The following is a 14,940-nucleotide window of genomic DNA, read 5'->3' as shown; positions in this document are numbered from 1 at the left end:
CTCTCGAGCGTGTCCTGGGTCGCCCCCGGGGCCTCCTGCCGGTGGGACATTCCGCTTGGCCAGCCGATACCTGCCAGCTGCTTCGAGTCCCATAGGCCAGGAAGGCCCGATAAGACTCTTTCTTCAGCTTGACGGCATCCCTCACCGCCGGTGACCACCAACGGGTCTGAGGGTTGCCGCCGCGGCAGGCACCGACTACCTTACGGCCACAGCCCCGATCAGCTGCTGCGACAATGGAGGCGCGGAACATGGTCCACTCGGACTCTATGTCCCCCGCCTCCCTCGGGACATGGGAAAAGTTCTGCCGGAGGTGCGAATTGAAACTTCTTCTGACAGGAGATTCTGCCAGCCGTTCCCAACAGACCCTCACAACACGCTTGGGTCTGCCGGGTCGGAACGGCATCTTCCCCCACCATTGGAGCCAACTCACCACCAGGTGGTGATCAGTTGACAGCTCCGCCCCTCTCTTCACCCGAGTGTCCAGAACATGCGGCCGCAGGTCCGACGAAACAACGACAAAGTCGATCATCGAACTACGGCCTAGGGTATCCTGGTGCCAAGTGCACATATGGACACCCTTATGTCTGAACATGGTGTTCGTTATGGACAAACCATGACGGGCACAGAATCCAATAACGAAACACCACTCGGGTTCAGGTCGGGGGGGCGGTCTTCCCAATCACGCCCCTCCAAGTCTCACTGTCATTACCTCCGTGAGCGTTGAAGTCTCCAGGGGGCACGCTCTCAAGCACACCCTCTAAGGACTATATCTAGTCGGAATTTTTCAACCTCACGCACCAACTCGGGCTCCTTCCCTGCCAGAGAAGTAACGTTCCATGTCCCAAAAGCAGGTGGTGAGCCCATGGGAAGAGGGTCCCACGTCGTCCCTTAGGGCTGTTTCCGGCCGGACCCCGTGGGTAAAGGTCCGGCCACCAGGCGCTCGCCAGGGGATCCCACCTCCAGGACGGGCTTCATAAGGGGGCCCCGGTAACCCGCGTCCGGGCGAGGGAGATTCAGGACCAATGTTATTGCTCGTCATAAGGGGTCTTCTGATCTGCGTTTTGTCTGGCCACTCACCTAGAACCTGTTTGCCATGGGTGACCCTACTAGGGGCTTAAAGCCCCCGACAACATAGGTGCTAGTATCATTGGGACACACAAACTCCTCTACTACGATAAGGTAGCAGATCAAGGAGGAGTTTAGTAAAATAAGGAAAGTAAAATGACAGATACTTAGGCTTTTTAAAAACATTTTTTTTGTGAAACTTGTGATTAAGTGCTATACAAATAAACTTGACTTCAAATAAAAATCATAACATGAATGTATTGACAAACAGTTTTTTTTCAACTGTTTTTAATGCTGTTTTTACTTTAACAAGTATTTTTTTTTTTATTATTTTACCATATTACCTTTTTCATAAAATATAAAAATTAAAATAAAGATAATTGTCCAACATAGCAGATGCCGGATAATTTGGTTCATTTCAAGTATATTTAGTGAGATAAAATGAAACATAATACTTTACATGAATAAACAATTATTTTGTACTATTTTAATACTATTTTTCACTATATTTTGAAGGATTATTAATTTTCTTCTTGGACTATAGTATTAGTGTTGTTTTTATATAATAAGTAAGATAGGTATATTATTCTCATCGCGGGTACATATTTTTTTTAAATAAATTTTTTGTCCCGATGTTTACGCGATTTCTTGAAACATTTATCTTCTTGGTAATTATTATGATTGACATTGTATTCCAGTTCAGAAATACTACTAATTATTTCAAATAGATAAAATACTACAAAAATAAAACACTGAAATTCTACAAACATACTACTATTGTAATACTACAGAAATACTAAAATGCTTCTGCGAAAATGCTACTACAGAAATACTAGAAATATGACTACAGCAGTACAAAAGACTAAATATACAACTCAGTAAAACTACCAGAATATTACAGGAATGTTACAAAAATATGACTGGAAATGCTACAAAAATAATATGACGGTTAGACTACAAAATATCACTACAGTAATACTATAACACAAAAAAACTATTACAGAAAGACTATAAAATACTACTACTGAAATACTATAAAGATACTTCAAAGATACTTTAGAAATGTGACTATGAAACTATGAACTTGTTCAAAAAATACAACTTTACCAAATGTAGGACTCCTTTATCACGTTTCCACTGAGGTTGCAGATCGGATCTCAGGGGGAAGAGCATTCCACAGCACCGGTGCCCGGATGGAGAACGCTCTCGAACCAGCAGAACACTTCTTTGCTCTTGGGATCACCAGAAGATCGGCACTCTCAGATTGTAGGCTTCGGACCAGGACATAGGAGCAAATCAGATCTGAAAGATAAGAGGGAGCAAGTCCATGTATGATTTTGTATAATACTAAGAGAACCTTGAAATCACATCTAAGGCTAACTGGGAGCCAATGCAGGTTAGCCAAAATCAGTGTTATATGATCGTACTTTTTTGTCCTAATTAAAAGCCTCGCTGCGGCATTTTGTACCAGTTCTACAAAAAGAATGCTACAGAAATACAAAATACTACAAAAATACAACTCGGTAATACTACAAAACCAATAGAGGAATACTACAAAAATATGACAATGAAAATGTTACTAAAATACTACAGTAATACTATAATACAAAAATAGTACTACAGAAATACTACTAGAATACGACAATAATGCTACAAAAATATGATTATGGAATTGCTACAAAAACACTTCTCCAGTAATAATACCGAAAGGCTACAAAAATACGAGAGTAATACTATAATACAAAAATACTAGAAATAGAAATACTATAACCGTACTAATAAGAAAATACTACAGAAATTCTACAAAAATTTGACGATGAAAATGTTACAATGATACTACAGTAATACTATAATACAAAGATACTATTACAGAAATACTCTAAATATACTATTACAGAAATACTACCAAAATATGACTACAAACATCATACAAAAATCCTACTACACTAAAACACCTGCTTTGTAGAAAAGCACTGAGTGATTAAAATCGACTAAAGGTAAAAGGCTCATTTTAAAATTAATTTTGGATTACTTTATCATGTATTTAAAGACTCTGGCCGTATAAATGTTTTATTGTGCCCGTTAGAAATTAAATATATTAGAAAATAACTGACCCATCACCATGGTCTATTTTCTGAACCAGCTAGCGGGCTGTAATAAACATTTTTCTTAATAAATATTTATGACCAATCACCCGGCCTCTCGTTTGATTGACACTTTCTTGGCCAATCACTGGGGGGATTTTTAGGGCCAATTGCTTGCCCTTTTAGATGACGGACATATAAACCAACCAACTGCCACTCTGGATCTGCGTCATCTGATTTATATAAATGAAAAAGGGGGCTTGTCTTTTTCAGTCAGTCGATTGCATTGTTCGTAAACAGAAAGGCTCCTGCGGATTTTGTCGATATTATTTTGTTCGTATTTCAAGCTTTTACGTCCCTTATTTTATTACGGACTGATCGGTCGCTCGGACAACAGCGACTTGATCCCCAAAAAGCTTTTAGTCCTTTTCTTTCTTGTGAAATTAGGTCAAAAGGGATGCAGCTGCAGACGGAGCTCGACGAGCGCAAACTCGATTTAATATCTTCGCATTTAATCGGGAAGAGTAGTTTTTCTATAAAGATAAACGAGGTCAGATTGGTGCATTCTCGACCGAGTGCTTGGAAACGATGTCCCAACTAATTGCTGGATTATAAACGCCGAACAACGACTGCGTGGAGGAAAAAAAACAATAATCTTCGCAAACAGAACCAGCAGATAACGTTATCTTGGGAAAGCGGTGCAAAGGGAAGAGAGGAAGACTCGAGGGGTAACCTACGACTTTTTGTTGGATTTTTGCATCGATTTTGTAAGTCATTTGTTAATTGTGTTGTAGAATAGAAACAGGAAGACCATATGAAGGGGTGGGGGAGGGGCGTGAGAAAATGGCGGTCGTTGTGCACTATGTCCTCAAGATGGCGATGCGCTCACGTCCTTGTTTTGACAACTGTAAAATATGAAATCCAATTATGAAAGTAGTTTATTTCATGACAAAATATAACCTTTTCAGCAACTCCCAGACTTTCACTCCGTGTACCGTAATAACTCGTCCTTGGCGCAGGCATAAACCATTACCGTATGTGACATCAACAAGCTGTCCTTTTGAGGACAAATTACTAATATATATATATATATATATATATATATATTAGCATGTTGAGTTTTATTTTAACATTCTTGGCGTTGGTTTTAGACGGATGAAGCTTAATGAACTATCCCTTGTCCTTATTTTCTAAACAAGCTGCAACATGTCCCCTTTTTGTGTACAAACATGAACATACTTTTTAGTTATTAATCGCGTCAAGCTTTGATTTGAACCGTGTTGGGACTTTTCTGACATTTTTTAACTTGTAAAATCTCATGAACGATTGTTTCTTTTTTTTAAACAAGCTGCACCCCTTTTTTGAGAATAAAGCTTTCTGTACTTTTTCTTTATTTCTTATCACTTACTTGACGCACCGAGTTTAAATAATTTATTCTAAAGGTTGTTAACGCATATTTGGTCTTTTTATAAAAAGTAATGAACTTATTCGTCCTTGTTTTGTAAACCAGCTGCAACATGGCCCCTTTTTGTGTACAAACATGAATATTAAGTTATTTTTCCTCAAGTTTGTATTTAAACATTGTCGGCGCTTTTCGGACATATTTATTAGCTAATGAAGTTAACAATTTTTAACTAATGAAGTATGTGCCTTGCATGGCCTCTATCAGTGTGTGTGTGAATGGGTGTAAGTGTGAAGCACATTGCAAAGCGCTTTGGGAGGTCTTCGGTGACTTAAACTGCTATTTCAATGCAGACCATTTAGTAAACGTTTCTTCGTCGTTGTTTGCAAACAAGCAGCGATACGCCCCCTTTTGTAAAACAAAAACATTCAAATATTTAGATTTTACCACAAACTTAATACGTCGAATTTTATTTTCTACTGTATGATTGTTGTAACACCCCTAGGTGACTTGAAAAGCGCTATGCGGTACTATAAAAATGCAAAGCACATACCACACATACTGAAGAACTATTCCACGTCTTTGTTTTGTAAACAGGCTGTGGCGTGCTCCCCCTATCAGGATAAACATTTTATTGATCAACTTCTTTTTATCGTTAATGTGATTCGATTTTTATTTTCTATTAGAAGATTGTTAACAAATTTTCGGTCGTCTTATTTGTAATAATGACATATTCTACGTCCTTGTTTTGTAAACGAGCAGCAACACGCCCCTTTTAAAGATGTTATTACTATTATAGTTTTCTTATTGGTAGAGTGCGTCTTGTTGATGCCTTTTTGGCATATTTTTTAAAGACTAAAGAAATCTTATGAACTATTATTTGTCCTTGTTTTGTTAAAATAAATAAATAAATTAAATAAAAGCTGAGACGCACCCTCTGCCAAAAAAACTATTAATATTGGACATTTGTCTGTTTTTTATCGCTAAGATATGTCAAATTGAATTTATTTCAAGCTGTTAACCTCCTTTTGACTGCTTTTTTAAACGAAGTATAATAAACTCCTCTTCGAAGCTATGGTGTCCTGGCACGTCAAGCCTTTTTTGTGTTTGTTTTAAGCATAACGACTTTTCGCACATCTTGTCTGTGAATGGGTAAGTGTGGAGCACATTGTAAAGCGCTCTGGGAGGTCTTCAGTGAATTGAAAAGCGCTATATAATGACCATTTACCATTTGTATTTTACTAGTCTTTTTTTTTTTTTTTTTATTAACTACTGTAAAGTGAAAAAAATAATCAAAAGTACATAACTATACCGTTTTTTGTAACATTTCTACTCATGGTTAGCTGGTGCCTTTCCATAATCAAAGCTCTATTACTATGTGTTGGTCATTATTCCATTTTAACCATTGTCTGTATTTGGTGTTTCAGGTTGATGAGGGGCGGGTGGGATATTATTGTCTTATTGTACTGTAGTTTTTTTTTTTTAATTCAGCACTTTGGGTGGCAATTTATTGCCTGAAAAGTTCTTCACAAATGCCATTCTTTCATGCAATGTTAATAGTCTATATGTATCCACATATTTAATTCTATTCTTGTAGAATACAATGAAGTTGCTGGAAAACTCAATTTTCGAAGCACTCAGCTCTCGACTGTGTGCTGAAACAGGAGAGTCTCGTATCCTTGGCAGGTGAGTCTCCTTTCTTTCCATTTTTATTTATTTAAACATGCATTTTAAGGGAAGCAATTTTGAGTCCTGTAATAGGTTTCTAACCAAAATGTATCAAAAATAACTCTCTGTAGCCTGATTGAATGTTGGATTTTTGCACATATAATGGGTAATGAAAGAAATGAACTTGGGTGGAGGAACTATTAAAAAAGTCATTTTACGTTTGCAAGAGGAGCAGAAAATGGTGCAATAATGTATCTAGTCTCACCTCTAATGTTCATAGAAACATTTAAAAAACATACATTTCTATTAATTGACATAAGAAAATACAGCATTGCAACAACACCGAATCTTTTATTTTATTTGGTACTAAAGAAGATGGAAAATTTGCCATAAAAGTGCTTGCATTTGGCCATGCAAAGATGTGCATACCTCAAAACATAAACAACATGCACTGTTCCAGTTGTGCAGCATTAGGCAAAAGCTTGACTATTTAAGTCGCTTAGCGGATTAGTCAGGGAGGTGCTGAGCAAACCTAAATCTAAATAATCATTCAAGCTGCCCACAGAGATATCTTCTGTTTTCACATTTGAATTGTTCGCTTCAAGTAGTTTTACATGGATTTGTGTTTCTTCTCAGGAGCAAAGGAGGTCAACTATTGTGGGAAAACTGTTGCAGTTGTCTTGTTGTTGCGTAACTAGCGTTATGTTCCCATGGATCAGATTTCAGCTCCTGGCTGACCTTCGGAATAAAAGTGACTCGTCCCCGCGCAAACTCCTTGGAGATAAAATCTGAAGTCGTCTAGAAGCGAGCATTTGTTTTTGTTGTTGTTGCCTATGTAAAAAAAAAACACCGGTCAAAATACATCTATGGAAATGTTATAAATATACTACTACAGTAATATTACACGAATAATTAAAATATGACTACGCTAGAAAAGAATTACTGTATGAATATGTCAAAATAATGTAGAAAATCAATTTAACGCTGCACAGTACTACAGAAATACTGCAGAAATACTACAGACGGGATACAAAAACATTACTAGAAGATACAAAATTATTAAAAGAATATTTCTGCACAAATACGACGAAAGACTAAAAAAATATACCATTACAGTAATAAGACAAAAATACTAAAATAAATATGACAAGACTACAGAAATACTGCATAAATACTACAGTTGTAATACAAAATTATGACTATTAATGCTACAAAAACACTACTACAGTAATATAACAGCAATGCCACAAAAGTCCTACTACATAAATATTACTGCTTAAAATGATAAATGTAAATGTTCTGCATTCATATCGCGCTTTTGAAGTCAATGAAGACCTTCCAATGTGCTTCACACTTTCCCTTTTACACACTAACCTTGCTCATCGGGGACATTCGGGACTCAGTGTCTTGCCCAAGGACACTTTGACCTATAACGGGGAGGAGCCGGGAATTAAACCTGCGACCTCTTGATCCCAGGACGAGCGCTTTACCTCCGAGCTTCTGTGTTATATTACAAAAATACTAGAGATACACTAAAACATCTGCCCTGTATAAGGGCAATGGGTGATTGAAATATGAATATGGTAAAAGGCAAATTTTAAAAATAATTATGGACTACTTGATCGTGTATTTAACGACACTAATCATGCCTCTTGCCAATCAAATTTCCTAGAAAATCACAACGACCCATGACTGAGTTATTTTCAGCACTAGTCGTGAGTTACTGGGTGGTGATAAGGGGCTACCCGGTGGTTGCGAGCCCCACATTCGCGATCCTTTCTGGTAGTATTTTATTTTTCTAATCCCGGTTTCTGATGTTTGCCGACAGGATCGAGAGCTACTCGTGCAAGATGGCGGGCGACGACAAGCACATGTTTAAGCAGTTTTGCCAGGAGGGCGAACCGCACGTGCTGGAGGCCTTGTCACCGCCGCAGTCGGCCAGCGCCGCCAGTCCCGACCTGTCAGTTTGGAACACTAAAAGAAAGTGAAAAAAGGTTGCTACTGGTTCCTCAGCAGGTTCCTTGCGTCTTTCAGGCTGGCCAGGAGCGCAGAGGAGGCAGAGAACCCGCTGAGCGACAAGTGCTGCAGGAAGACCATCTTCTACCTCATCACCACGCTCAACGAATCTTTCAGGCCCGACTACGACTTTAGCGCTGCCAGAGCGCATGAATTCAGCAGGGAGCCCAGTCTCAATTGGGTCGGTACCACATCCCAAAACGTTTCCAAATTGCGCTCACAGACACCAGTGCTCCACCAGACGATGCTAGAATTTGCTAAATATGCATTTGTCATAAAGTAAACTCTCGTTTTTTTTGTTGGGGTTGTGTTCCAAAAAGTAGAAACATTTATTTATAATAGATTAAACCCACCTAATTTTCAGTCTCAAGTTGGTCAATACCAATCCAGTTTCTAAATTGTGTATACAGTAGGACCTCGCTACTTCGCGGTTCGACGTTCGCGGATTCAGAGCTTCGCGATCTGTAATGGTAAAGATTTTTTTTTATTTTTTTTTGAAGGGGCGTCGCTACTTTGCAGATTTTCACTTTTTGCGGGAATCCCCCTCGGCCGACGACCCTAGCACGGCGCGCCGTTCTCGTTTCCTGGCGCGCGGTTTTAGTGCGGCCTTTGCTTCACCGCCCCCCTAACCCCACAGGTCCCCCCTACCCCTTTCCCCCGCGGCCGCCTGTCCGTCGGCCGGAGCCATCGAGGGCCGTGTAGCACCATGTAGAGCCATCGCGGCCCGAGCGGGAGACGCCGGGCGCCGGTGTTGTGCCCAAATCCGACTCCCGTACAAAATCCTCCCCCCGTCGCGTGAACGCGCATTCTGCTGCGCTTCCGACAGGCCGGTGTTATGCTGAGAAATGCATCCCTGCCGAGATTTGCATCCCCTAGCTACTATAACCACTTTTACCTGGTTTTATCTCACTTTTATATCAATTTTCGGGAATGTAATGGCGAACATAAAACCAAAACCACTTCGTCTTGCATTTGTTGGGAATTTAATACAACTTAAACCATTTCGTCTTTGTATTTGTTGTGAATGTAATCGAATGGTAATGCACGCCGTATACAAATCACTTTTTATTAGGTAACATGTTTATTTAGCCTTTTTCGACTCAAATCGCTCGTATTGAAACTGTTATGCACTCTACCATAAAGCTTATTTCAGCATAATAAGCTTTATGGTAGAGTGCACAACAGTTCTCAAGTGATTTATATACGGTGTGCATTAACGTTCGAGTACATTCACAACAAATACAAAGACGGAATGGTTTAAGTTGTATTACATTCCCAACAAATGCATGACGAAGTGGTTTTTGTTATATGTTCACATACATTCCCGAAAAGTGAGATAAAATGAGGTAAAAGTGGTTATAGTAGCGAGGGGATGCAAATCTCGGCAGGGATGCATAACACCGGCCTCCGCACCGAGCGCCCAACCCGCTTAGCTTGTCGCGGTGTCGTGCGTATCGCGCCCGAAAGTACACGCACCGCGAGTTAGGGGCTCTAATAAGGATAAGCGGTGCAGATAATGAGATGAGATTTTATTTAAGCAGATTTACACTTTTTCCCCCATTAACCGGGTCTAAAAAAAATAAAATAAAAAAATATATATTTATTTTTTCCTTTTTGAAGGGGCGTCACTACTATGCAGATTTTCACTTTTTGCGGGTGGTTTTGCTCCCCATAACCAGGTCTAAGAAATAATGATTAAAAAATATATATATATCTTTTTTTTGTTTTGTTTTTTGAAGGGGCGCCGCTACTTCGCGGATTTTCACTTATCGCGGGTGGTTTTGGTCCCCATTAACCGCGATAACCGAGGTCTTACTGTACTGACATCAATAATCCACTTTGATGGCAAAGTACCGTATTTTCTGCACTATAAGGCACACCTAAAAGTCTTGATTCTTTCAAAAGCTGACCATGTGCCTTATAATACAGTGCGCCTTATATATGGCTCAATATTAAATAATAATAATAATAATAATATTACCGCAAGGTCTCGCAATTTACGCAACAGCCGTCGACTCGATTTTGACCCGAACGTGGAGTAGTCCGCGGTGTATGCTGGGATTTACATACCGGCGTTTCATTGGCTAACCAATGTGTCAATCATCATTTGAATCGATCGCTATTGGCTGAAGTTATTCGGAGCCTCGGATTGGCTAGAGGGCCAAAACAAACCCTGCAATTGGCCGAAAAAGATGTGTCAATCATCCGTTAAATCGATCGCTATCGGCTAAACTTATTCGGAGCCTCGGATTGGCTAGAGGGTCAAAACAAACCCTGCAATTGGCCGAAAAAGATGTGTCAATCATCCGTTAAATCGATCGTTATTGGCTGAAGTTATTCGGAGCCTCGGATTGGCTAGAGGGCTAAAACAAACCCTGCAATTGGCCGAAAAAGATGACTGAATAGCAAGCTTGCTAAACTACGCCATAAAGAAACATATTTCATTAGTCTGTATTTGTAAATATTTTACTCTCCTGGATTTACTACACTCACGGTTGTAAGAAGACCATGATTGCGTATCATTATTGAACGTGAGAACTTAGGTGAGCTATGCGGCTTTATATTTTCCCGGTATCTTGTTTTAGAACGATCTTGATGTTGCTGTGATGAGTTGAGTGAATTCAACTCAATTCCAAGTATTTATTGTCATACGCACAGTAAAGTTGCGAGCGAAAAAGAAAATAGAAACTAAGGAATGGTTGGCATTTCTTGAATCCCAAGACTTTAACCTTCCGAATGATATTTGAAACGATGCATTTGAGTGACATGGTACGGACACCGCATCCGCACGTGTCAATGACACGTATTTGCTTCTTTGCAAGCTTTGGGAATGTTAAGGGGGTAATCAGTTGGACTGAACTATCTGACTGTTTTGTCGAGGTTCCCATTGTAGCGCCTTATAATCCGGTGCGCCTTATCTATGGAAGATATAGGACCAAAAACTATTTTTTGGGGGTGCGCCCTATAACCCGGTGCGCCCTATAGTGCGGAAAATACGGTACGATAAATATGCTTTTGTAATGCAATATTGTCTTTTTTTGGGGGGGTGGTGCGGTTGTGTTCCAAAAAGATCTGTAATGGTTAAAACCCAGGAAGTCATACTCATTTTTATTTAAATACTCTAATATACATTAACCAAAGTAAAAACTTAACTTACTGGCTCAAGCATTTGTTCAACAAATTAAAGTTCTGTACTTAATACTTTTTTTTTCTTTTACAAATAACATGTGTACTGTCAAGTTATAACTTAAAAAATAACCTAGCTGCTATATTGTAATACTATAGTGAATAAGGACATGATCAACTTCTGATATTTTGCTATCTGGACAATAAACACGGCGTGAAAAGAACAAACAATAAGTACTTCACTTTTATACATACATGCCATTATCATTTTTTTACAAATAACTTCTGTACTGGCAAATTATTTTTAAAAATAGTATCGCCTTATTGATTGGTTATTTGAAATGATTGACTTACTTATGCAAATAAAGCACATTTCTATGTGAATTGGATTTATTCCCAAAAAATGTGAGTTATGCACTTGTGTTATTAGTGTGACAAATATATATATATAAATATATATATATATATACATACATATAATATATATATATATATATATAGATAAAATTAGCTTTTGGTCAGTTTTGTTCGGAAGGCCATTAACGTTGCCTCAGATATTTTGTCCCCATCATGTGGATGTGATTAGGAAAACCGGAATAATTTTCTGCTTCCTTTTAGCATGTGGAGAAGTTCAAGTTTGTTGGCAATGGAAAGCATCTTCCGCTGCCTTTTTGTGCATTTGTAGCTCCAGGTTGTTTTGTTGACACAATAGAGAAACTTGAAATGGAAAAATATTTGCGTGTAGCTTAAGCTGTTTTACATTCTTGTACAAATAAGATAGCAACAATATTGACACACAGAAAAGTGGCGACTGTTTAGACAATCAGAATGCATCATGTTTATTTGTATAGCTGTTAATCACAAGGAGTCTCAAAGGGCTGCACAGACCACAAATTATTGCAAACCACAGACTGTTACACCATACGAAATAAACGAGAGATTAGAGTTTTGACTACTTTCTTAGGGTTTTGTGCGCGTTTCAGGTGGCCAATGCGGTCAACAGCAGTCTGTTTTCGGCCGTGGGCGAAGGCTTCAACTCTTTGGGGCCAGAATTGTGGAACGCCATCGACCAGGAGATCAACCTGCAAGCCTGCGACATCTACAGGTAAACACTTAATGATGCCCTTTAGTGACCTATCAAATGTAATCCTTGAAAACGGACTTTTCTCTGAAAATACTTCAGAATTACTACAACAGAAATACTGATTTTGCAGTCTCATTTCTGTAGTAACAGTCCAATGTTTGGTCAAAAGGATTAAAAATCGACAGTGCGGGAGTCTGTCTGATGAATATCATTACAATAATCCTGCAAAAAATACATCAATCAACTATCGTGTACTGCATCTTTTTCTCACTCCAGTCCGCTTGGCTAAATTTTTGCCATTTATGGGTGTTTCTTCAGTACTGCGTCTGTTATGATTCGTCGATATTCGCCCTCTTGCGGCCCCTAATCTTTAGAGATTCTCTTCTCGCATAGCCACAATAGCATTTGGATTCGTTAAATGTCACTTTCTAGCGGTCTTTTTGCCTAAATGCATCCCAATTCGGATGTAGTAAACCTCGAGCGACCTGTCTTTGCCAATGCAACTTTTTCCCTTCCTGCCCAGTTACAATGTTGACTTCCATCCATTATCTGCACCGCTTATCCTCATTAGGGTCGCAGGGGTATTGGAGCCCATCCCAGCTATCCTCAGGCATTGGGGCAGGGAACACCCTGAATTGGTTGCCCTCCAAACATACAATTATAATACAGAAATGCTATAAAAATACTAATAGTTATTCTGCAAAAAAACACTAAATTCTACTAGCATACTACTAAAACAAAACCACAGTAATTTTGCAATACATATTACAACAGGCGGCACTGTGGGTGGTTGAGTGGTTAGTGAGTCCACGGTAGTTCTGATGTCATTGGATCAAATCTGGCTACCAGCCTTCCTTTGCGGAGTTTGCATGTTCTCCCCATGCTTGCGTGGGTATCCCCTGGGCACTTCAGTTCGCTCCCACATTCCAAAAACATGACCTCAAATTGTAATTGTAGCTAGGTGTGAATTAGCGAGTGAGTTGTCTGTCTCCATGTGCCTTGCGACTGGCTGGCAGCCAGTTCAGGGTGTCCCCTACCCACTGCCTGAAGATGATTGGGATGGGCTCTGGCACCCCTGTGACCCTACTGATAAGCGGTTCAGATGATGGATTACAACAATTAGTTATATTTTGTATTTCTCAATTATATAGTAATTCTAAATAAGTTTTTTTTCTGCAAAAATACTGCATCAATCAACTATGATTGTGAATTATAAAAAATAAAACTACAGTTACTCTGCAGGAAAAAAAATCAACTGCAGTTCTGTAATGCTACAATGTTAACTATTATAGAAATACTTCTAGAGTAATACTTGTTATGACAGAGTGTGCAGTCTAATGTGTGAGAAGTAGGACATTGTGGTTCCGCCTTTGGTTATATTTATTTCTCAACAGCATGCAGACAAGAACAAGGCTCCATTCAACACAACACTGCAAATCTACAATAGCAAAACAAAACCGTGTGTGCTTCATTATGTCGCACAATGGAAAACGTCTTACCGTAATTTCACGAGTAAGACTACTATCAAATTGTAATACTGTAATTCTACAATACAGAACTAAAATAACTCTGCAGAATTACTACCACAGAAATACAACTCATTTATTCATGAATGAGAAAAATCCGATTGGCCAAATGTTTGAATTTAATGTGGTCCACTATCTCATCTGGTCTGGCTAAATGTGCGCTAGTGGATTTACTTCAATACTGCATTTTCTCTTTTCAGCTACAATCCCGATCTGGATTCGGATCCTTTCGGGGAAGAAGGAAGCCTTTGGTCCTTCAACTATTTCTTCTACAACAAGAAGCTCAAGCGGATCGTGTTCCTTACCTGTCGCTACGTCAGGTGAGCGCCCTTTGACTCTGCCTACTTCCCTCTCTTATCGGCTTACCTTTTTGTGTTTCCTGTCAGTGTTCTGAGCGGCTATGTCGGGGATGGGCTGGATGTGGACGAATTGGACATGGAGCTTGAGGATGACCAAGAAGAAGTGGACGGCATTGCTGAGGACAGGTGAGTCTAGTTGGGTTTGTGAAAGTGGAGTCTTACCTTTCTATTTTACCTGCACCAAAAGGAGAAGCTTTCCAATTTCATTACCTAAATAAAGGTCAATCTTTGGTTCTTTTGTAGGTGTCAAAGAGTTGCCTGTGCTTGAATCCTCTACACTTTTTGGTATTAGAAGAAATGCATGTTTTAGCTTTGCTTTCAACAAACCTGCAAGTAAGAAACTTGACAAAATGACATTTTCTCTGCTAGGACGCGTTACTGTTTTAAGCATTGACACACACACACATACATACATGATAACTCCTGTTTGTTGTGAATGTCTATCTATACATGTATTTTTTGTTTATATTTACTGTTTTTATTCCACGTTTATGTGCACTTCCCTTCTTTCCAAACGTGAATGTAGATGAAAAATCCCATGGATCTGTATGTTCCTTCCTGTGTTCTCTAATATATTGCTGATGTGAGTAAATAATTTAATAATTTTGCC

At 39.2% G+C, this 14,940-nt stretch overlaps 1 protein-coding gene across 3 annotated transcripts; it reads left to right on the top strand.

Moving 5' to 3' along the window:
* The first annotated feature begins 3,410 nt into the window (after window positions 1-3,410).
* Window positions 3,411-14,938, top strand: maf1b (MAF1 homolog, negative regulator of RNA polymerase III b). Of its 3 annotated transcripts, none has more exons than XM_088322596.1 (8): window positions 3,411-3,877; window positions 6,149-6,237; window positions 8,048-8,179; window positions 8,254-8,416; window positions 12,345-12,466; window positions 14,172-14,291; window positions 14,358-14,456; window positions 14,574-14,938. In XM_088322596.1, the coding sequence occupies exons 2-8, from the start codon at window positions 6,155-6,157 to the stop codon at window positions 14,596-14,598; spliced, it is 744 nt and encodes a 247-aa protein (XP_088178722.1). In that variant the 5' UTR covers window positions 3,411-3,877; window positions 6,149-6,154; the 3' UTR covers window positions 14,599-14,938. The 3 variants fall into 3 exon arrangements, with proteins under 3 accessions (XP_088178722.1, XP_088178721.1, XP_088178723.1); XM_088322595.1 differs by having other exon boundaries at window positions 3,411-3,916; XM_088322597.1 differs by lacking the exon at window positions 6,149-6,237.
* Window positions 14,939-14,940: the final 2 nt, after the last annotated feature.

The sequence above is a fragment of the Urocampus carinirostris genome, chromosome 18 (genome assembly GCF_059441175.1).
Source record: "Urocampus carinirostris isolate Australia breed hairy pipefish chromosome 18, RoL_Ucar_1.0, whole genome shotgun sequence".
NCBI classification, from domain to species: Eukaryota; Metazoa; Chordata; class Actinopteri; order Syngnathiformes; family Syngnathidae; genus Urocampus; species Urocampus carinirostris.
Note: the sequence above shows the minus strand (reverse complement) of the source record. Positions and strands in the feature narration are given on the sequence as shown.

What these genes read in the sequence shown, in the direction of transcription:
- maf1b (XM_088322596.1), top strand. Translation starts at nt 6,155, where the DNA reads ATGAAGTTGCTGGAAAACTCAATTTTCGAAGCACTCAGCTCTCGACTG. An exon ending in GAGTCTCGTATCCTTGGCAG is followed by an intron (nt 6,238 to 8,047) that starts GTGAGTCTCCTT and finishes GTTTGCCGACAG; the next exon opens with GATCGAGAGCTACTCGTGCA. An exon ending in GACGGCATTGCTGAGGACAG is followed by an intron (nt 14,457 to 14,573) that starts GTGAGTCTAGTT and finishes GTTCTTTTGTAG; the next exon opens with GTGTCAAAGAGTTGCCTGTG.